Source organism: Sus scrofa, chromosome 2 (assembly GCF_054392235.1).
Source record: "Sus scrofa isolate SSC_HxYL_T2T_F1_AM1 chromosome 2, Sscrofa_HxYL_maternal_Yorkshire_Landrace_v2.0, whole genome shotgun sequence".
Classification (NCBI taxonomy): domain Eukaryota; kingdom Metazoa; phylum Chordata; class Mammalia; order Artiodactyla; family Suidae; genus Sus; species Sus scrofa.
In genome coordinates this window covers 29,229,218-29,250,989 of record NC_139384.1, presented here as the reverse complement: position 1 = coordinate 29,250,989, position 21,772 = coordinate 29,229,218, and the positions used below count along the sequence as shown (strand labels likewise).

Sequence of the window (21,772 nt, the reverse complement as noted above, 5' to 3'; positions counted from 1 at the left end):
TTATGAACTACTGCATATGCCATGTGCTTAGCACTTGGTAGAATCTCTTTCAGTTTTCACAAAAGCCTAGTGAAGTTGGCATTATCTTCCTTGTTATTCGACAAGAATACTAAGCCTCAGAGAAATTGAGTGGAACTCCCAGAGCCACACAACTATAGTGTTCACGAAGACTGTTACCATTCAACTCAAACAGAGTGAAGGAATGAGCCCCAGATGTGAGGTACATGGTAGCTGCTTGAAAAGTAGGTGGCCTGCTGGAGGAACAGATTCCTAGTATTTTAGCACATGGCCCATTTAGTCATGTTCAGCTTCTGGAGAGGCAGCCCTAAATTCTGTATGAGCTTTATCCTTAAAGTTATGGGGATGTAAACAACTAGGGCATGATTTCAGTCGTGTGTGCAGTGAGCTCTGAGGGACTAAGTTCAGGATGCTAAGGGACAACATAAGCAGGCTTTCTGGAGGTGGTAGCCCTCCCAGGCTAAAAGAAGAGCAGATATAAAGGGGGCCAGATGTGACATTTACATAATTGGCAAAGCATTTGCAAATAGTCTTCAACCTACCCTAAGTGATTGTTTCCATGGCTGCCATTTCGGAGAAGATGGCTTGGTTTGGAGTTAATAATTACTAAGATGTTAATAACAATGGTCTTAAGTTGTCCCTGAGGAATAACATGTTGAATTTAAAATAACATGTGTGTAGAAAAATAAATGAGATACCGTGTTTATAGGGCCTCACCCAATATATAGCTTCAGGCCTTGCATATGTAGATGTTAAACAAACATATCTGGGGAAGGGTAAAAATCTAGAAAGTTGTAAAAGGACAAAGAGGTCTGTAGTAGGACTCCAAATCCTACCATATGTCATTTTGGAAGAAAATTAAATTTATTGGTAACATTTAACAACTGGGAACTTTTGGTAAAAATGGAGATTTTCGTCTTCTCTTGAACATAACAGTCTGCTTACTCATGGCTTTTCTTTCTCGGTCGTATCAGCCTGCTTTGCTTTAATGCTGATTCAGGCCCTTTATGCTCCATTGTGTTTTCACTTTAGTTCAAGTGCACACCATCATTTCTGTGATCTAATTCCAGATTTCCTGGGCAGAGAAGCTGATGACCCAATGTAGGTCAGTTGTAGTTTAGAGTACACAGGGCTGATTCCATCAAAGACTGCAGTTTGGGCATTGTCTTTCAAAAGAAAGTGTGAGTTGGGAATCGCCTGCTATTCTGACGATCTGATTAAAGTAGGAGAGCAGTAAAGTCCTTCATTTTCATTGTTTTGGGTTATGTATTGACTAGAGAAAACGGACGATCACTTACGCCGAGCAGATATAGTCTGCTCGCTAGTTGAGATGTGTGGTCATCTAAGGGAAAATAGGAAGGGGTAAAATGAGATCTTAGTAGAAGCAGCAGCAGGAGAAACTGTTAAGATTTGGATTATCAGGAAGAACTTAGTACATATTTGCATTGCTTTAAAACATTCCATTGGGGATACGAGAGTGGGACATTCCAAGGAGCCATCACATTGAGCATTCACTGTTTACCAGGTTGCATTGTAGAGACTTGACTTCTCTCACTTCTAATCAAAAGAAGCATGCAAAGGCTGGTTGTGTTTTATAGGTGAAGAAATAGAGACTCAGTGAGGTTTAGCTGTTTGCCCAAGATTAGAAAGTAAATGACTACTTTGAGACTATGCACATGATAATATACAGAGCAAGTAAAGGGGTCCTTTCTTGTTGGATGTCTCGGATTGAATTGACTTTGACTAATCACAGGGTTGGGTTCCATAGACTGCACCTTTGTGTCCTCCCTCTAGGATTCCTATGTTGAAACCTAATGCTTTATGTGAGGGTATTAGGAGGTAGAGGCCTTGTAAGTGCCTAGGTCATGAGGGGAGCCCCCATGAATGGGATTTGATGCCCCTGGAAAGAGAACCCACAGAGCTCTCTCACCCCTTCCACCATGTGAAGACTCAGTGAGAAGATGCTGTCTGTGAACCACGAAGCGGGTCCTCATCAGCCGCCACACCCAGTCGGCCAGCAGCATGATCTCAGACTCCCCAACCTTCACAACTGTGAGAAATAAATGTTTATAAGCCAAGAGTCTCCCAGGTATTTTGTCATAGCAGTCTGAACAGACTAGGACACTGGGCAGTCGGCTCACTAACTCAGCGCACATGTTCACAAGAAGGGGATGCAGCCAAGCAAAATTGGGCCTCTGCCAGCAAGAAAGAAGTTGGAAGAGTGGGTTTGGAAATAGTAAGTAGCATTTATTGAGAGCTTACCATGTACCCTGCCCCTTTCTCAGCACTTTACATGAATTCACTCAGTACTCGCCACAGCTAATGCTATGCTCTGGCGCTAGAAATCCAGTTTCAGCTCTGGGGCTGCCTGACCCCAAATCCTATTCCTTTTCCAAACCACAGCTCTCCTCAGTGCCAAGGTGTAGCTTGGCTACAGGGATCAGCAGAACAGTGTCAGCATGCTGAAATGTTGTTTGCCCCTGCTTTTTTTTTTTTTTTTTTCCTTCAGAAGTGAGACATTTTAGTAATATCCACATTGTGAAATAGTATTTCAGCAACAGTCATGATATCACTAGTTTAAATACTTTAAGATACTAAAATTCTAGACTGTATAAAGGAAGATAGGTTCATTTAAGAGTTAAAGTATGTGTTAATGTCCTCTCTGTAGTTTTCTAAGATGATAGACTTTTTTTTTTTTTTTGTCTTTTTGCCATTTCTAGGGCCGCTCCCTCGGCACATGGAGGTTCCCAGGCTAGGGGTCGAATCGGAGCTGTAGCCACTGGCCTACGCCAGAGCCACAGCAACGCGGGATCCGAGCCGCGTCTGCGACCCACACCATAGCTCATGGCAACGCTGGATCCTTAACCCACTGAGCAAGGCCAGGAATTGAACCCACATCCTCATGGTTCCTAGTCGGATTCGTCAACCACTGCGCCACGACGGGAACTCCTAAGATGATAGACTCTTAAATATGCCTTCTTGTTGTCTAGAGCTTCATTTGCCTTTATGACAAAACGTGTAAATTCTCCAACTCTTAATGTGTGTGTTCATTCTTCTGCTGCCTTCTTAAATGGAGTGGTGGTTTCTTTTAGCCCTTGTTTCAAGATGGCAGAATAAATGGGGATTCATGTAAAATTTTGATTTCATAGTTTATTACCAAGAAGGCTGATATTGCAAGCAGAAACATCTTCTGAAGTGTTTATTTCAGGCCGAGGAAATAGCTCTGCAGCCATGCTGACATACCTAGCACTTCCTGCCAGCCTCTTTACTAACATGTCATTGGACCCTAAATGCAGGAAGGAATCAACAGACTCTGTAAACAAAATGGAGTGTATGGTGACTGTATTTTTCGTGCTTGGTAAGTGGTACATTTACTCGAGATGGTGATCTATTAGATACTTTTGTGCATTCAAGGATTTTCATATATTGATTAAACATTTCTAGGAAAGAATTAAGGTTGGTCAGTTTATAATTCAAGAGTTTCTCTGAGAATCGACCAGCCCTGATTTTTCAAGGGGCATAAATCTGTTTGAAAACTGGTAAAAGCTGTATCATTTCTTCAGAAAAAATGCATACATGCAGAATTTTATATTCTGTGATTCCAGGGAACTTGTAGATCTCTCTGTAATTTATAAGTGCCACTTAGTCTCTGACTTATTACCATAAACATTTTGGTCATTCCCTACAAAAAACAATCGTGCTTACTTTGCACAGGTATTTAGCATATCTGAGAACAAGAAAGATGTTATTTTAATATAAGGGTTCCAACTATAAACAAATGACTCAGATGCATTTACATTTATGACTGCAACAAAGACAGTAATTTGGAAATCTTGATTTATATCTGGGCTTGGGATAAGTTTACCTGTGCCTTTAGGCTGATGAGACTATTCATCTTTACCTAAACGTCTGTACTTCTCTTTCTTTTGCTCATACTGTTCCTTCAAATGCAGTGACCTTACCTGTAGTTTGAAATTTTTCTTGTTATTTAAGTGCCACCCTTGTAAGTCTTTTTAGGGTCCTGGCAGGGAATTGATGATGCTCTAAAAATGAGTTATTTGAGGAGAGTTTAACGAGTGACCATTTTTGTGAATTTAGGATGTAGAGATGCTGTGTCCTAAGGGCCTCTTTTGAGTAAGGTGCTGTGACCACCCTTAGGCTTGAAGAACCACGGAAAAGAGCACTTCACAGAACTGGAAAGGAGGGAGCCTGTGGAGAGGGGCTCTGAGGGAGTTATGTTCTTCAGTTGAAGGATCTGGCCAGGCCCAGGGTGACTCCACGAAGAGGGAGCCAGGAAAATAAATATCTTGACCTCACTCTCCTCTCTCCTTTCAGACGTCTGCTTAGGCTGCACTTTGGCTAAACGTACCTGGAGGCCAACGCTCAAGGAAGGCTGTTGATGTAGCCCATACAGTTGTGTGGGGAGGGTTGACGAGTACATTTGGACGGGCAGATGGAAGATACTTCACAAACCCACTTGACACACCCATCTGTCATTACACCTCATACCCGGGTTATAGCACCGAAACAATTCAGTACTGGATTGTGTGTATATGTCTGGTAGGTCTCACACTATGACAGGGCAAGACTGCAGGTGTAGTCTCTACACTTGGAAGAATCCAGTGTAGTTTCCTTGTGTGGTTTCCCTAGGCCAGTGCTTTGTAGAAGAGTAAGCACAGCCTCTTTATAACTGACCTGATTTTTTTATGGGATTTTTTTTTTTTTGGTCTACATTTGACTAGCTGGATAGATAGGAATCAAGTCTATGCAGGCTCTTTGGGCACTTTTTGTGGGAAGAATTTTCTTTTTGGACCAATGGCATCTAATTTGGATTTTTGGTTTTTTTCTTGTGCTTCTAATTGGAGTCATCCTTGATTCCTGACTTTCATATGCCACAGCCCTCAATCAGAAATTCTTGTTGGCTCAGCCTTTTTTTTTTTAAAGCTCTGAAGGGTGCACCCACGGCATCTGGAGGTTCCCCGCCTAGGGTTCGAATCGGAGCCACAGCTTCTGGCCTACACCACAGCAATGCAGGATCCAAGCCTCGTCTGCAACCTCCACCACAGTTCACAGCAATGCCAGATCCTTAACCCACTGAGAGAGGCCAGGGATCGAACCCACAACCTCATGATTCCTAGTCTCATTCATTTCTGCTGCACCACATCAGGAACTCCTGGCTCAGCCTTTTAGATGTAATCTGACTCCTCATCATGTCTACTCCTACCAACCAGACAGGTCCAAGCCACCATTGCCTCTTATGTAGGGTATTGCAGGAGTGTCCCAGTAGATGTCCCTCCCACCACCCTTGGCCCAGTACAGACTATTCCTGTAGCTTTCCGAGTGCCTCTGTTAAGTTATAAATCCGATCCTGTTAGTCCTCTGCTGAAAACCCTCCAAGAGCTTCCCATTAGAATGAGAGGGAAATCCCAAGTCCTTACTGTGGTTGACAGGGCCCAGTGTGATATGAACCCTCCTCCTCTGACCCCCCCCCCCCCAGCACGCGAGCTCCCAGTGTGGGCTCTCAACGTAGGAAGCACACCGTGCTCATTCTCTGTGCTAGCTGCTTCCTCTGTTTCCGGCGCTTCACTCAGATTTGCATGGTTTCTTCCTCTCAGCTCTGCTCACCTTGTCAGAGGAGGCTTTCTCTGATCAACCAATAAAATGGTTCCTCTCCTGCAACTTGGTTCCCTTACCTTCCTTTCTTTTCTTAGAAGGATCTCCTCCCTACATACCTTTTCTGTCTCTCAGGTCAAGTGTTCTTCGTGAGTTAAGGGGAACGGTTCACACATCCATGGGTCGCTTTACTTTGTACTTAAAATCCCATAGCCTGTTATTTTAGCTTTTCTGCAAGGTTTATGGTGGTGATCATCTCAAAGCACGTGCAGTTTTTGTTGTTGTTAGTTACAGACTTGGAAACCATGTGTGTGCCGTGTATGTGGAACTGCAAACACGTTCAGTTTTTATTATTTCTTTTACTTGCTCAAACTTGTTTTTATGGCTTTCTGTTACTACTTAATGTCAAACCCCTTAACTAGGGTACCAGAAGGTACAATGGCCACCTACAATAAGGGGGTAGTCGCAACATTTTTAACTTACGGGCCCATTTTTCATTTTCATTATATTCTACTCTTAGTCACATTAAGCTGTCATTCTCACTTCTGTATTTGCATAGGACAGTTCCTTCACCTGGAATATCTCTGCCCGTCACTCACCTTGTTTTATTCGCCTAGCAGATTTTTTTTTTTTTTTTTTTTTGGTCCTTTTGCTATTTCTTGGGCCGCTTCCATGGCATATGGAGCTTTCCAGGCTAGGGGTCTAATCGGAGCTGTAGCCACCGGCCTACGCCAGAGCCACAGCAACGCGGGATCTGAGCTGCGTCTGCAACCTACACCACAGCTCATGGCAACGCCGGATCGTTAACCCACTGAGCAAGGGCAGGGACCGAACCCGCAACCTCATGGTTCCTAGTCGGATTCGTTAACCACTGCGCCATGACGGGAACTCCTCGCCTAGCAGATTTTTTACTTTTCATTATTTTTTACTTTTTATTTTTTATTTTTTGCTTTTCAGGGCCGCATGTGCGGCATATGGAAGTTCCCAGGCTAGGGGTTGAATCGGAGCTACAGCTGCCAGCCTACGCCACAGCCACAGGAACACCAGATCTGAGCCACGTCTGTGACCTACACCACAGCTCACGGCATGCCGGATCCTTAACCCACTGAGCAAGGGCAGGGATCAAACCCACATCCTCATGGATCCTAATCGGGCTTGTTACTGCCAAGCCATGAGCCATGATGGGAACTCTACCTAGCAGATTTTTTAAATTAAAAGTTATTTTTCTTGTAAAATGTATATAGAATTGACCTTTTTAACTGTTTTTCAGTGTGCATTTCCAGGGCATTAATATCATTCACATTGTCGTGCCCCTGTCAACACTTGTCTCCAGAACTTTTTCATAATCCCAAACTGAAACTCTGTACCCGTTAAACAGTAACTCCCTCCTCCCCCCTCCCCAGTCCCCATTCTGCTTTCTCTCTCTATGAATTTGCCTATTGTAGGTGCCTCGTAAAAGCAGAATCAAAATATTTGTCTTTTGTGTCTGGCTTATTTCACTTAGCATAACGTCTTCAAGTTTTATCCATGTTCTGGCAGGTATCTGAATTTCACTGCTTTTTAAAGCCAGATCTTATTGTATGTATATATCACCTTTTGTTTATCCATTTCATCTGTCAGTGGACACTTGGGTTGTTTTCATCTTTTGGCTGTTGGGAATAATTCTCTGAGCATGAATGTACAAATACCTGTTTGAGTTCCTGCTTTCAGTTCCAAAAGAGAATGCTTGATCAAATAAATGGTAATTCCATGTTTGTTTGAGAAACCCTTGTGTTGTTTTTCCATAGAAGCTGCCTTCTTTTATTTCCCACCAGCAGTGCACAGGGCTCTAATTCCTCCCCATCTTGTCAACACTTGTTTTCTGGGGTTTTATGAGAATGAAGTATTACTAGCACACACATCAAGATTTCCTTTTCGCATCAGCTAGAATCTCTGCTCTTAGAGCTCTTTGTCTTCTCATGGCACGTTTATCTACCACTCCCTCCTACTTGTATATTTGTCTCGATTTCCCATTTAAATTATAATCCTTTGAGGTCAAGATTCTGGCCTTATACGGGTCTAGGGTCCAGGTGGCAGAAGTTCAGTAAGCATTTATTGAATGCCGAACTTGCCCTTTAGCTTTGGTAATGAATGTTAGGACAGTACCACAGAAGGTAAGACATTCGCCAGTGATGTATTAATGACAGTTTGGTGTGCAAGTGTGCAATACAGTTGAAGTAGAAATCAAGAGTTTAGGGTAGGTACTTCAGCAGTGAGAACATGGCTGGATTAGGTAAAGCGAGGATTAGAAAGGAAACCTTCACATTTAGGTTGGGAAGGTGAAAGGAACCTGTGTATCCATCTCATTACCTGAGGAAGGAATTGTAAAGTAGGATATTGTGATCCCTCTCGCCAGCTGTCTAGATGCCTGCAGCATCCACCCTCCTAACCATCTCTGGGCTGCCTATCAAAAACAAACAGCTAACATTTTTGAGACTTAATAAATAACAATAAGGAGCTTCACATTTTTGTAATGACTGCATGTGTAACCATCACATTTTTGTAACGACTTTGCATGTGTAACTCTATTTAGTCCTTATAGAACTGTTTGACAGAAGCAGTCGCTGAGGCACAGAATGGCTAGGTAATTTGTGGGTGGTGGATTGGTAATTTGAATCTAGGCAGTTTGCCTCCAGTGTCTGTTCTCTAAATCACAATAGAGGTACACTGTTGCTGGTTGAGGGTTTTTTTTTTTTTTTTTTTTTTTTTTAGTTAATGATTTTATTAAATAATACAATATTTTAACACAATAGTATATGCCTATAGTTTAAATAGTTAACTAGTGTAAAAAGGTTAAAACAGTACTGTGGGTCTGATGCATCTTTCCCTACTTCCCCAGTCATCTTCTTCCATAGAAGCAACAAATTTTGCCTGTCTTTCTTTTGGCATTTGCTCATTTCCCTCTTTTATTTTGTATATTATTTGTGGATGACTTCTGATCAGTGTTATCCTCTTGTTTTCTCTCCCAGGATAGTTATTTTGCAATTCCCCCCCTCCCGCCCCCTCTTTTGTTATGGCCACACCTGTGGCATATGGAAGTTCCTGGGCTAGGGGTTAGGGAACACCAAAATCAGTATTTCAGCAAAGAAGACTCATATGACAAGCGCTCTTTTTTTTTTTTTTAATGGCTTTACCTGCCTTTATTCAAAACGCTAGTGTTAATGTTATTCTGTGCCTTGGTGTTGATTTTCAAATTACATTGCTTCATATGGCTTTATTTCATCCGGCCTGCAGATGGCAGAATTGTTTTATTTGAGCAGAAGTGTTAAAGGTTATTTTTATTTAATGAGTTCTTGCTTTGAAAAGAGAGGTGATTCAATGAGCAGCATCCCTTTAGAAAATAAGCAAATGAATGTAAGGAACGGAGAGCTGCACTAAGAAAGTACTGGGAAATTTATTTCTTCATTCGGTCTGTCTTTATTTCATGATTTTTGCGTTTGGTATATAGTCACGTAAGTGGATTAGAGCATGACGCTCAAGCAGGGCCACGTGTAAATTGGCTGAATTTCCTTTTTATTTAGTCAGAGTAATGGAGCTTAGGTCTACTTCATATTAGCCACAAAGCTATTTGTTCTACATTTGTATTTTAAGAGTTTGCTTATAGTAATTTTTTTTTAATTAATCTGGGGACCTTTTAGGTTTGATGTCTAGATCATCAATTTAAAGCTTTGTTGGGTTTTGCTGAAGTATGAGTGTTTTACTCCTGGGATAAAAGAAGTATTTGAGAGGACATGAAATTAGAATTAGACCAGTATACCATATTTGAAGTTGAAGACAGAATTAGGCTGTAGAAAGATTGGGAGAACAGGTTTAAAGAAATGTAGGAATTGCTTGGAGAAACTGCTGTAAGATTCAGTGATTTTTGATAGATTATTCAAGTGCCTGATGTGGAAGATAAAAGCAGCAATATACTGAGCAAAAATGTTAACTTACTGTGTCATTCTAGTGGGGCAAAAAAGAAAAAAGAGAGGTAAGACTTGTGATGAATTTATGAGACTCTGCTTTTAAAATCCCTATGTTCAAATGTAAACTGGAAATACACACTACTGTAGTTTATTTTTTTAAATTGCTCAATGAATTTTATACATTTATAGTTGTACATCGATCATCACAACCCAATTTTATAGCATTTCCATCCCAAACCCCCAGCCCATCACCCCATCCCCCAACCTGTCTCCTTTGGAAACCATAACTTTTTCAGTCTGTGAGTCACTATCTGTTCTGCAAAGAAGTTCATTGTGTCCTTTTTTCAGATTCCACATGTAAGTGATAGCATATGATGTCGGTGTCTCACTGTCTGACTAACTTCACTTAGTGTGATAATTTCTAGGTCCAGCCATGTTGCCTGCAAATGCCATTATTTCTTTCCTTATTTTAACAATTTAAAAGTAAGCTTTTTAACTGCTACAGAAGGACAGACTTTATAAGCCATTAGTTGCACTTTATTCACTTGATAAAAAAGAAATAGAACACTAAAACGACTGCATAAGGGTTAAATTCTAATACACTTTTGGGTATTATTTGAATACTAGTTGAAATAACCTGTATAACCAGTGAAGCAAAACCCCACATTTCCTTTATTCTTATTATCATTCTGCTCAGTTATGAATAGGAAATGTAATTGGTGCCTATTTCAAGGCCTTCTCAGTTTGAGAGGAGAAGGTAGACATACTGCTTGAAAAGGGAGCTATGTATGTCTAATGAAATTAAACAAAATTAGGTATAGGTTAAAACTCCAAGGAGTCTGGAAAAGCCTACACTATCTCAGTAGAATTGACAGCAGCAATGAAGGCTAGATAGTAGTTATATGCAGTCCTGTCATTCAGCACTGATGCTATGATCATATGATTACTTTCCCACTGGAAAAACAGATATTCGGAAAAGATGCATAGAACGTTCCAGTTGAAAGAGGATATACTAGAATGAAGTATGTTCTGTTATTAATAAATTAATACTTATGTTTTAGCATGAGAATGTGAAGATAGATTGGTTAGATTAATCAGAAAATGCATCGCACATTTTACTCTCCAAAATAAGCCGGTGTGATCAATCACGAGATAGTACTGAATAATGGAAATGTCCAAAATGTCTTTCTTTGGTTTTTGTCGCCTTTATTTCAGAGGAAGGATAGTGATCTATTACAGAATTTTTCTATTTTATGGTCATTATTCAGAGAAACGATTTCAATTTATCCATGGAAGCGTGGCTATCTGAGGAATGATTATGTTTTTTATTTTTAAAATACAAAAAATTTTGAGGCTCTTGATGTGGTAATTTGTAAAATAATACATGCAAAAGTTGCATAATGTCCTCAATGTCAGGAATAATGGAAATGTGAAAGTCTTGTGGGTGAGAGATTATGATAGGAGATAGAATCACAAAGTAAATATTAATCATATAATGGCGACCAAGGTATAAAAATATTGAAGAGAGACCTTGTTTTGAGAGAATCGATTGGGTGTTTGTCAAATGTTAGAATCTGGACATAGAATCATTGAAGTCCATTTATTTTGCTTCTTTGTCATAGAAGTCTATTTGATGTATACATTTAATTTGTATATATGATTATGAAATACTCTGTCTTGTAATGCCAGGTTTGAACTTTTGGATGGAGAGAGATTATTAGGCTATTTGGACACATGAAGAATGTGCACATGAACTGATATGTCTGGTTTGCTGTGTAATAGGCTATAAATACCCAATGATTAATTAATTGATCATCTGTTTGGGTAAAGCTCATCCATAAAGAACAATAGTACAGTGTAGGAGAGTATATCCTTGAGAGTTAGGCAGAATTCAAATCCCTTTTCAGTGGGTTGTAGTTTTTTCATTGATGAAATGGGCATGTTGACTTAGAGTTTGGTTTGGGCTATCATTGTTGGTGTATTAAGAGTGATAATTCTACTTTTCTTTCCTTCTTATAATTTGGTACCTATTGAGCAAGAGGCAGAAAAATCAGACAGATGGAGATACAAGTAGCAATTGCAATGCTGATGGTTTTGTTGAATTGGAAAATGTGACTTAAATCTGTGGCCTTGTGCAGTTGGCCTTCTCTGTTCAAGCCCACATTTAGACTTCGGGCTTTTCTTTGAGAGGGAGAATATGTGCCTACAAAGCAAACACCCAACCTCTTTGCTTCCCAGCACCCAGTAGGCCCTGATGGTAAGAGCAGAGAGAGGCGGGCTTGCTTCCTGCCGTTTAAAGGCAGGTCCGTTTATACCTAGTGTGTGGAAGAACTGAAAGAAAAATGCAGGTCCCCTGTAGGAGGCAGGTGTTAAAATAAGGAAAAGGCTAAGGTGGGTATATTTGTCTGAGTCCTTTTCCCAGTGCCTTAGAGAGAAGTGAATGAGCAGTAGAGGGAGGATAGAGCTTTCCTTCTCAATGCTTCGCAGATAAAACTTCTTTACCATGAAGCCATAGAAACTCTGTATTTGAAATTTCAGTAAAATTAATTCAGTTTCCCAAAGGAAATATTTAATTTCATTTAACGTTAGTATTCAATTTCCTTTTTTAACCCTAAAACAGCAATTAAAAAAAAAAAAAGGCCCTATTCTGACCTTTTCCACATGTGAAATTTGTTAGATGTCGTATGTTGTTTTGCTTTTTTGGGTCAAAGAGTTGAATAATTGGAGGAGAGAATAGGTTCTTTGGAACATTTCTGGAAATGTAATTTGTTACTATGGCTACTGCTAAGCACTGGAGGATGCTGTTAACTGTTTTTTTTGTTAGTGTAAACTTTATATCAGTATTAATCTAACAGCGGGGTGCTCTTTGAGTATGGTCCCAGACAGTGGGACTATGGGAAGCACATCCTGCCAAATATATAGAGTGTCTCTATTTTTGGTGTCTAAAGAAAAAGCAGCTATGCTTTATTGAGGGGTCACCCTGGTGTGAGTCACCCTTTTTGGATCCCCAGTTGAATTGTGGTATGGAACACAACCTGAGATTAAATTAACCACTTAGATTCACTTGCCTGGTCTTCCTTGATGAGGCAAACCTCTCCTTTCACATACTCAGCAACAAGAACTTTTGAGTCTTGAATAGTATAGGATGAAAAAAAAAAACACCGTCAGTTTCTTAAAGTTTAATCTTGATTATTCTGTTGTAGGTCTAATCTTGTTTTGCTGTAGAACCTTAGTTTTCTTTCTTATTTATCTTTTCCTTTGGTCATTTTACCTGTAAGTATTTTTTTTGCAGTGGCAAAGGGGAAAGAGAAGAAGATGAAACATAAATCAACTTTTTTTTAATATTGTAAGCAGCTGGCTTGAAAATATTCATAGAGGACTTGGGGAACTATGAAAAAGGAGTTAAGAGCATTTCCAAAAAAGAGTTTGTTTGTTTTGTTTTGTTTTTTTGCCTTTTTGCCATTTATTGGGCCGCTTCCACGGCATATGGAGGTTCCCAGGCTAGGGGTCGAATCAGAGCTGTAGCCACCCTGCCTACACCAGAGCCACAGCAACGTGGGATTGGAGCCGCATCTGCGACCTACACCACAGCTCATGGCAACGCCGGATCGCTAACCCACTGAGCAAGGCCAGGGATCGAACGGGCAACCTCATAGTTCCTAGTCGGATTCATTAACCACTGAGCCACGATGGGAACTCCAAGAGTTTTATTTTTTATTTATTTATATTTTTTATTTATTTATTTATTTTTTGTCTTTTTGCTGTTTCTTGGGCCACTCCTATGGCATATGGAGGTTCCCAGGCTAGGGGTCAAATCGGAGCTGTAGCCACCCGGCCTATACCAGAGCCACAGCAACTCGGGATCTGAGCCAAGTCTGCGACCTACACCACAGGTCACGGCAGCGCCGGATTGCTAACCCACTGAGCAAGGCCAGGGACCGAACCCGCAACCTCATGGTTCCTAGTTGGGTTCGTCAACCACTGCGCCACTACAGGAACTCCCCAAGAATTTTATTTTTAAAAAATTAAAAATTTTATGTTTCCCCACTGTTTACTGGACACTTAGTTTGATCAGTTGGATGGCTTTCAGACTGTGGAATATTTTCTTTCTCAAATCAAATTTGATGTTAATTTACTTGAACATTTTATTGATGCCTCATGATGTGCATTAGTTTTTGTGTTTAATCTTTTTTCTTTTTCAATTTCAGCTGATCCTATTAAGATATTAATGCCATCCCTGTCTCCTACGATGGAAGAAGGAAACATTGTAAAGTGGCTGAAAAAGGAAGGTGAGCAATGCATTATTAATTTCTGTGTTATTTGATCATTTTGATTTTTTTCCAATCAACTGGTTTACACAGTATGTGATATAATTGCAATAATTGGTTCCTTTGCAGGTTAATCTTTTTTTTTTTTTTTGTCTTTCTGCTATTTCTTTGGGCCACTCCCGTGGCATATGGAGGTTCCCCGGCTAGGGGTCGAATCGGAGCTGTAGCCACTGGCCTACACCAGAGCCACAGCAACGCGGGATCCGAGCCGGGTCTGCAACCTACACCACAGCTCAAGGCAACGCCGGATCGTCAACCCACTGTGCAAGGGCAGGGACCGAACCCACAACCTCATGGTTCCTAGTCGGATTCGTTAACCACTGCGCCACGACGGGAACTCCTGCAGGTTAATCTTAATTAGTTAAATAAAAATTCTCATGGTATTGTAACAAAGGTTTTCTGGATTCAGTTTGTTATCTTTTCACAAGCAGAGAATAGTAAACTACTGTAAGGCTTTTTTTCCAAGTTTTAGTTCTTATGCTTAGCTTTCAGTTTCCACATCATAAATTTGTCAGTCCCGTTAATTTGTAACTTTATAATGATTCTTTGTGTGTGTTTCCTGTAGTTAAGCAAACTGATATAAATTTCATTGGAAAGAATACCAATAATAAGAAAAACTCTTGAAAGAAGAGCAGCAGAGGAGCGTTGCAGATACTGATACATGTTATTAAGCCTCTATAATTAAAACTTTGGTATTGGTGCTTAAAAAGTCAGCATAATAGAACTGAATGGAAGTAAGGAAATAGATTTAGTTGTACATGAGTACTTAGTGTTTAAATAATGAAGATGATATTAGATTTTTTTTTTCCTTGTGATATGCCAGTGATAAGTTACATATGAATCAGATACTTAATGTGCAAAAATGAAACCGTATAAGTACTAGGAAAAAGCTGGTGAATTCCTGTAAACTTGAAGTGGAATAAACACCCTACTCCATTCCAGATGCAATAAGAAAAATGTCAGTAAATTTGATGGTAAAAATAATAACTTTGGTATGGCTGAAAACACAATAAGTAAGGTTAAAAAAAAAGTAACAAATTGGAAAAGGGTATATGCAGTTTTTATCACACAGGGTTAATATTCCTGAAAGTAGAGAATAAGAAAACTATCACCTCAGCAGGAAAATGGGCAAGATACAAGAACACATGGTTTGCAGAAAAAGAATTGCAAATTGCCTTTAAACATATGAAAAGATACCTAATCTTTGTACTCATAAGAAATACACAAACTGATATTACACTAAGATATAATTTCTTACCAATCGTATTGAGAGAAATTTAAGTCTGACAAGTGGTTTTGTTGATGAGATTACGGAGGGAGTAGGGGAAGCAGACATCCTCATACATTGCTGGAGAAAATGCCAAATGTTATAAGCCCTAAGGGTGACAATTTGTCAACACCTGGAAAAGTTATCTTTATATTTACTCTTTGGCCAGGAGGCAGTTCTATTTTTAAGGATCCTATCTCAAGGCAAAAATAAGAAAAAACACACAAATGAACTGCAACAGTGTTTGTAGTAGCAAAAGGTGGAAACAATATAGAGGTTGGTCCATACAGAGTTTGATGAATAACTTATGCTGCCTCCACAACTATAAAAAGAAATGAAGAATATTATCATAGAATAGAGAGTCTCTCTTCATTCTCTTATTCAGTATTCTGCTATTGTAAAGTGGTCTTCGAAGGAAAAAGCAAGGTGAAGACCAGTAGATACAGTAAGTATCATTTACTGAAGAAAGGAATGGGAGTACCAATATTTGGAAAATTAAAAAGAAAAGATAAAACCAAATTTTTTTTTTATCTTTTTACTGCTGAACATGTGGCATATGGAAGTTGCTGGGCTAGGGGTCGAATCGGAACTGCAGCTACAGGCCTCTACCACAGCCACAGCAATACCAGATCCAAGCTGCACCTGCAACCTGTGCTGCAGCTTACAGCAACACTGGATCCTTAACCCACTGAGCAAGGCCAGCGATCGGATCCACATCCTCATGGGGACTATGTTGGGTTCTTAACCCACTGAGCCACAACAGAAACTCTGATAAAACGAAAATTTAACAACAAAAAATCGTTACCTAGAGAGCAATAGAGGGAACAGTGTGGTGACAAGAGGAGTAGAAGCTAGATTTCTCTGAATATATCTTGTTTTTGTATCTTTAACTTTGGAACAGTGTACATATTTTGCCTAATTTTAAAACAAAGTTTAATTTTAGAAGATCCCTAAAAATTGAAACCAAGTGAAACAGAACCTAATTATATATTGAGTTGCTGATATAACCGTGCAGAGAGAAGCTATTTCAGATGTCACTAAACTTGACTATATATCTTTACTAAATTGTAACTCAAGAACAACGCTATCTCTAAAAATATCTGAAACTGTTTACTTATAGTGGTTGTGTTGGTATTGTTATTCTAACGGTTTTTTTAAAATGAATTTTATGAGATAAACCAAATGGGTGATCAATATGCTATTACTGGGAACCCAGCCATTTGGTGGTGTTTAAAGGAAAAATAGATGAAAGATAGCTAATGTTAAAGAAAGATCCTATGAGTAAATGTTCCAGCTCTTTTCCCTGGCAGGACCTGGGAAAACAACAAACCCACTAGCAATGAGCCCCCCCTAGCAAAGAGACTGTAGTCTCTAAATGCCATTTCCCACTAAAGTAAACTAACGCTTCTTGGAAAATAGCTACTTCTGGGTCTGGAGCAGAAAATGTACAAGATGAATTTGTAACATCTTGTCAATTTAGAAAGCAAATCAGTTATCAAAAACTCCTGAGGGCATCCTAAAGGGGACTCAGAAGCCAAAGGTGGGGGGACAATTTGAGGATCAATAAGTATAATAACTACAGTCAATTGAAACACATTAAATATATTTGAATTTGAACTTTACAGTAATACTGGAGAAGACACTAATAGTTGTTCTACTTTAGGGGATGCTATTAGATTAACTCATTTTGAAAACTGGTAGTAAGTGGAAAGACTCAAATGTTTTTCCCAGACTTTCCTATGAGAACCATAGCTCAGAGTCACCAAGTAGTTGATGAGAATAATTTTTTAATTATTGGCATATCCCAACTTTTAAAAGACAGAGGAATGATAGAATGTCACTGTATATACTTTTGCACCCTCTAATAAATTAAGGGATATAGCTGGTGATCATCATTGGTTGATAATATCAGAAAACCAGACAGTACACCCCACCAACTATTAGACTGACTTGCCAGAAAACTGACCTGAGTGTGATCAACCCAGTAGTAACTACCATTTTCCAGGAAATATAGGAGAAAGAGGGATGTATTCAGCGACACTATGAGGAGTATATCAGCAAAATCCAGACTGTGGGGATTTCTATAGGCCAGTTTCTTCAACAAATAAATTTGGGGAGGTGGTGAGAGGAAGGAGGTAAGGGAACTGTAGCTTAAAGGAAATTTAAAAGACCAGTTCCAATGTAGTGACCTTATTTTGTTTATGATTCAAGCAAATACAACCATTTAGGGATATTTGAAAATTATATGTTTAATGAGGTTAAGGGATTAATAATTCTAGAAGTTTAATGATACCATGGTTATAATTTAAAAAAATCTCATCTGTAAGAGATATGAGTTGAAATACCTAATGTATGAAGTGATAGTATGTCTGGCATTAACTTCAAAATACCTCTGGTGGGAGGATAAGAGTATAACTTCATGAGCCAGTTGACAGTTGTACAAATTGGATAACATGTGGCTTCATTAATGTTCCTCACAGCTTTTGTATATATTTGAAATTTTTGTACATATACATATATGTATATATATATATATTTTTAAAGTTGTACGATCAGTAGCCTTTGGGATATAACATGGAGTGAGAAACTACTCTTTCCTCGGCTTCTTATAAGCTCCAGTGAAATTTGAATCTTGCTGTTGTTAAGAGAATATTTGCTACAGTATTACCTATAAAGCCATATTAATCTATTGTTTATAGCAACCATTTTGCCAGCTTTTTAAAAATACATTTTTTATTGCAGTAACATTGGTTTATGACATTATGTTTCATGTGTATAACCTTGTATTGCTACTTTTGATTTACTGCAGTATGCTCACCACCAAAAACTTAGTTTCCATCTGTCACCATACAGCTGATCCTCTTTACTCATGTTGCCCTCCCCCCTTCCCTTGCCTCCTTCCCTTCTGATGGCTGCTCTGTTCTCTGCTGTAGCTACATGTTTGTTTTGGGTTTTTTTTTTGTTCATTTATTTTGTTTTGTTTGTTATAGTCTACATATGAGTGAAATCATTATTTCGCTTATTATAATACCTTCAAAGTCCATTTATGTTGTTGCAAATAAGAAATTTTCATCCTTTTTATGGCTGAGTAGTATTCCATTATACATGCGTATATCTGACATCTTTATCGATTTATTCATTGATGGGCAATTAGGTTGTTTCCATACCTTGGCTATTATAATTATTTTGCCAGACTTTAGTGTAGTGCTTAAAAAATAAGACTAAGCATATGAGGGCCAAAGAGATAAGGATGCTGCAGTGCTTGTGGTATAGAAAGACAGAGGAAAAATTAATGTGAAGGAGAAGAGACTTTTTATTTTTTCTTTTATATTTTTTCATATTTATATATTATATATATAATTTTTCTTGCAGCTGCTTTCTTTTCCCTTTCCCTTCCTCTTGTTACTACCACATGTGTTGGTAGAGTAACGCCCCCCCCAACCAGGTGTTAACTCCTGGTGGCTTCTTTTAGCTCTCCTTGTAGCCATCTTTTGCTATGATTTCATTCTGCAACATGTCCAACTTTTGTGGAGGAAAGAAATGAATCTTCTGTCTCTGTGTTTGGTAGAGAGATATATGGAGAAATTGACTAGATGAGTTGCCCATGGCTGTTATTATGCTTCCTTTAGCTTAAGAAATGGCAAATTAAAAAAAAGAAAAGAAAAGAAATGGTAAATCAAGTGTTAAAAATGGCAAGAGCAGAGGGAAGAATGACTTAAGAATGAAGGACATGCCCTGGGAGGACTTGCCTGATTCCAGAGGCTAGCCCTGGCAAGGGCTTCTGGGGTCTCTTTATGTGATCCAGTGGGCATGGAGGTCATCCAGGCAAATGTTGGTATTGAGTGGTCCAGCCTAATGCTTATAAAATTGCATAGAGAGTTTAGGTGGTGGAGTTCAGCGTTCGACAGCGTTATGCTGTGATTCCAGCGTTATGCTGTGATTCCAGCGTTATGCTGTGATTCCATTCATGGCAGTGAGGATAAGTATGGGGATTGGGATGAAGGCTGCAAATCTTTACTTCAGAACCCTAGCCAGATGTGCTTGGGAGTTTGGGGAAAGGCCCCAGTTCCTTGAGAGGGCAGCTGGGGTGCTAGGAAAGGCAACAAGACAGATTGCAGAAGGGGCCTCATGGCGGAGCTGGGGACTGTGGATTGGGCCAGTGGGGAGGTTGGGAGGCATGGTACAGTCAGGCTGTCCAGATGGGCATGACTGGTCCTTGTTAGGCTACATACCGCATCGGATTGGAAGCATTACTTCTGTCCCTTAGTCATGAGTGTTTCTGAGTTTTAATATGTTTCCTTTTCTTGTTGTGACTAGCATAGTAATTAGAACAGACCTGGCAGCACTCTTAAGTGGTTGAATTAGTAAATATACTGGTAGAGTGGAGAGTAAGCTGAGAGCAGGAAATGTGACAGGCATCTGAGAAGACTTTGCAGATGAAGAACTATTTGAGCTGGTCCTTAGAAAATACATAGCCTTTTTTAGAAAATGAGAAAGTGGGACATTCAAGTTATGTAAAGTCTTGGAAGCAAGATGTCTGTGAGGGTCCTTATCCTAAAGCCAAGATATATCCACACTCATAGTTATTTGTGGGAAGTGGTTTCTATGTGCTTTTTTTTTTTTTTTTGCTTTTTAGGGCCGCACCCATGGCATATGGAATTTCCCAGGCTAGGAGTCGAATTGGAGCTGCAGCTGCCAGCCAGTGCCACAGCCACAGCAACACCAAATCCGAGCCAAATCTGCGACCTACACCACCGCTCATGGCAACGCCGGATCCTTAACCCGCTGAGTGAGGTTAAGGTATCAAACATGCAACCTCATGGTCCCAAGTCGGATTCGTTTCCGCTGCACCGTGACGGGAACTCCTCTACATGCATTCTTGAGTGCTGTTAGTAGCCTTGTACTGAATCAAACAGGCCCTAAGAGCATGCCAGTATCAAGAGCTAACTATAGATAATTTAAGTAGTTCGCTTTACCTGCTCACATTTGAAAAATCAGTCCTGAGGACTTCTTGTCAGCATAACCATCTAAACAGATGTGATCAGGGTTCTGCTCACTACAGATAGAAATTTTTTTTTTTTTTTGGTCTTTTGTCTGTTGTTGTTGTTGTTGCTATTTCTTGGGCCGCTCCCGCGGCATATGGAGGTTCCCAGGCTAGGGGTTGAATCGGAGCTGTAGCCACCGGCCTACGCCAGAGCCACAGAAACGCAGGATCCGAGCCGCGTCTGCAACCTACACCACAGTTCACAGCAACGCCGGATCCTTAACGCACTGAGCAAGGGCAGGGACCGAACCCGCAACCTCATGGTTCCTAGTCGGATTCGTTAACCACTGCGCCACAACGGGAACTCCCGGATAGAAAATTTTTAAGACATTTTTCAAATTTAAGTTGAACGTAATACAACAAGAAGGAATCACCAAGTGTCAGCAATACCAGAATGTCACTTGAGTGGGAGTTGACCACATGCCCCCCCGGGGCCTGAGCCGGAAGGGTGGATAACTGAGACTGGGAAATGGGTTTGGGGGGAGGAGAGGACATCAAGAATTTAGGTCCAGGTTTGGATGTGGTCAAGTTCGAAATGCTTATTAGATATTTAAGGGAAGTTGTTCAGTAGTCGGTTGATTATAGGAATTGAAGTTCAGCAGTGAGGTCTGACTTAGAAATAGGAATTTGAGAGTCATCTGCATATGGATGGAATTTAATGCCATATGCTAACAGATAGGTATATTTGTTTGACTTGGGATCTAGATGGGTCAAAAATGCCTACTTCCTTGAAAATGTTCTCTCATGGGCCTCTCCTCATGAGACTTTGGAATTCAAATTTCTAGTATTTGTCTTTGTATTCTACCCACAGGTAGAGGTAAAGTGGTCCTGGGCTGATGGTCTTGCTGGGTCATTTGGCAGAAGCCATGATTCTGGAAGGACACAGCCTCTAATCCAAGCCACACAAGATTCCCAGATAAAGTCCCATTTACCACGAATTCATGATTCTAAATTTAGTAGTACACACGGAAGATGTCATTTAGGAACAAAAGTAATTAGGCATAACGAGCAGCAGGATTAGACCTTCAAGAACTTCACTTAATTCCAATTAATAGATATGTAAAAATGTATATTTGAAATGACAAAACATATAAGAGAAGGAATTGAAAATATGAAAAAAGAAAAACACTATCCAAAAATCCAGACAAATTTGAAAAGGACAGATAGAACTTCTAGGAATGAAAAATATTGTCTCTAAAATTAGGAAATGAAAAACTCAAGCTTGGTTTAAAGTGTGATTAAAAATGGCAGAGAATTTTCTAGAATTTGAGAAAGACGTATGTTGTATAAATGAAAGAGTCAGAACTTCATTTAGGAAGCATTTTGAGCAACCAGCTCTGCATGGCTGCTGCCATCTTTTACAATAATTATCAGTATCTAAGAAAGTTTCACCTTTATAAATAATGCAGTCAAGTGGAATCTATTTTTAAGGGTTTTTTTCCTGATGGATTACAGAGCTTTGGTTATTTCCATATTCAGTATGACTGAGTGTTGGTGTCATTAAATAATGATTCAGTGACAGAACAGCCTTTTACAGTCATTATAAAAAGATTAAATT

At 39.7% G+C, this 21,772-nt stretch overlaps 1 protein-coding gene and 1 long non-coding RNA gene across 3 annotated transcripts in view; one reads left to right on the top strand and one right to left on the bottom strand.

Annotated features, from left to right (window-relative positions):
• PDHX (pyruvate dehydrogenase complex component X) overlaps positions 1 to 21,772 on the top strand; it is an 80,537-nt gene that overhangs the window by 2,680 nt on the left and 56,085 nt on the right. For both annotated transcript variants that reach the window (XR_014837092.1, XM_003122869.5), the window contains exon 2: positions 13,784 to 13,864. Coding sequence is in view for 1 of the 2 variants with exons in the window: in XM_003122869.5 (XP_003122917.3) it covers positions 13,784 to 13,864 (81 nt within the window). In the remaining variant the exon portion in view is untranslated. The remainder of the gene's footprint in view (positions 1 to 13,783; positions 13,865 to 21,772) is intronic.
• Positions 8,780 to 15,684, bottom strand: LOC146405299 (uncharacterized). Its single transcript, XR_014837112.1, has 2 exons — positions 13,498 to 15,684; positions 8,780 to 13,194 (listed from the first exon to the last, which is right to left on the bottom strand). It is a non-coding gene; the product is annotated as an uncharacterized LOC146405299 (long non-coding RNA).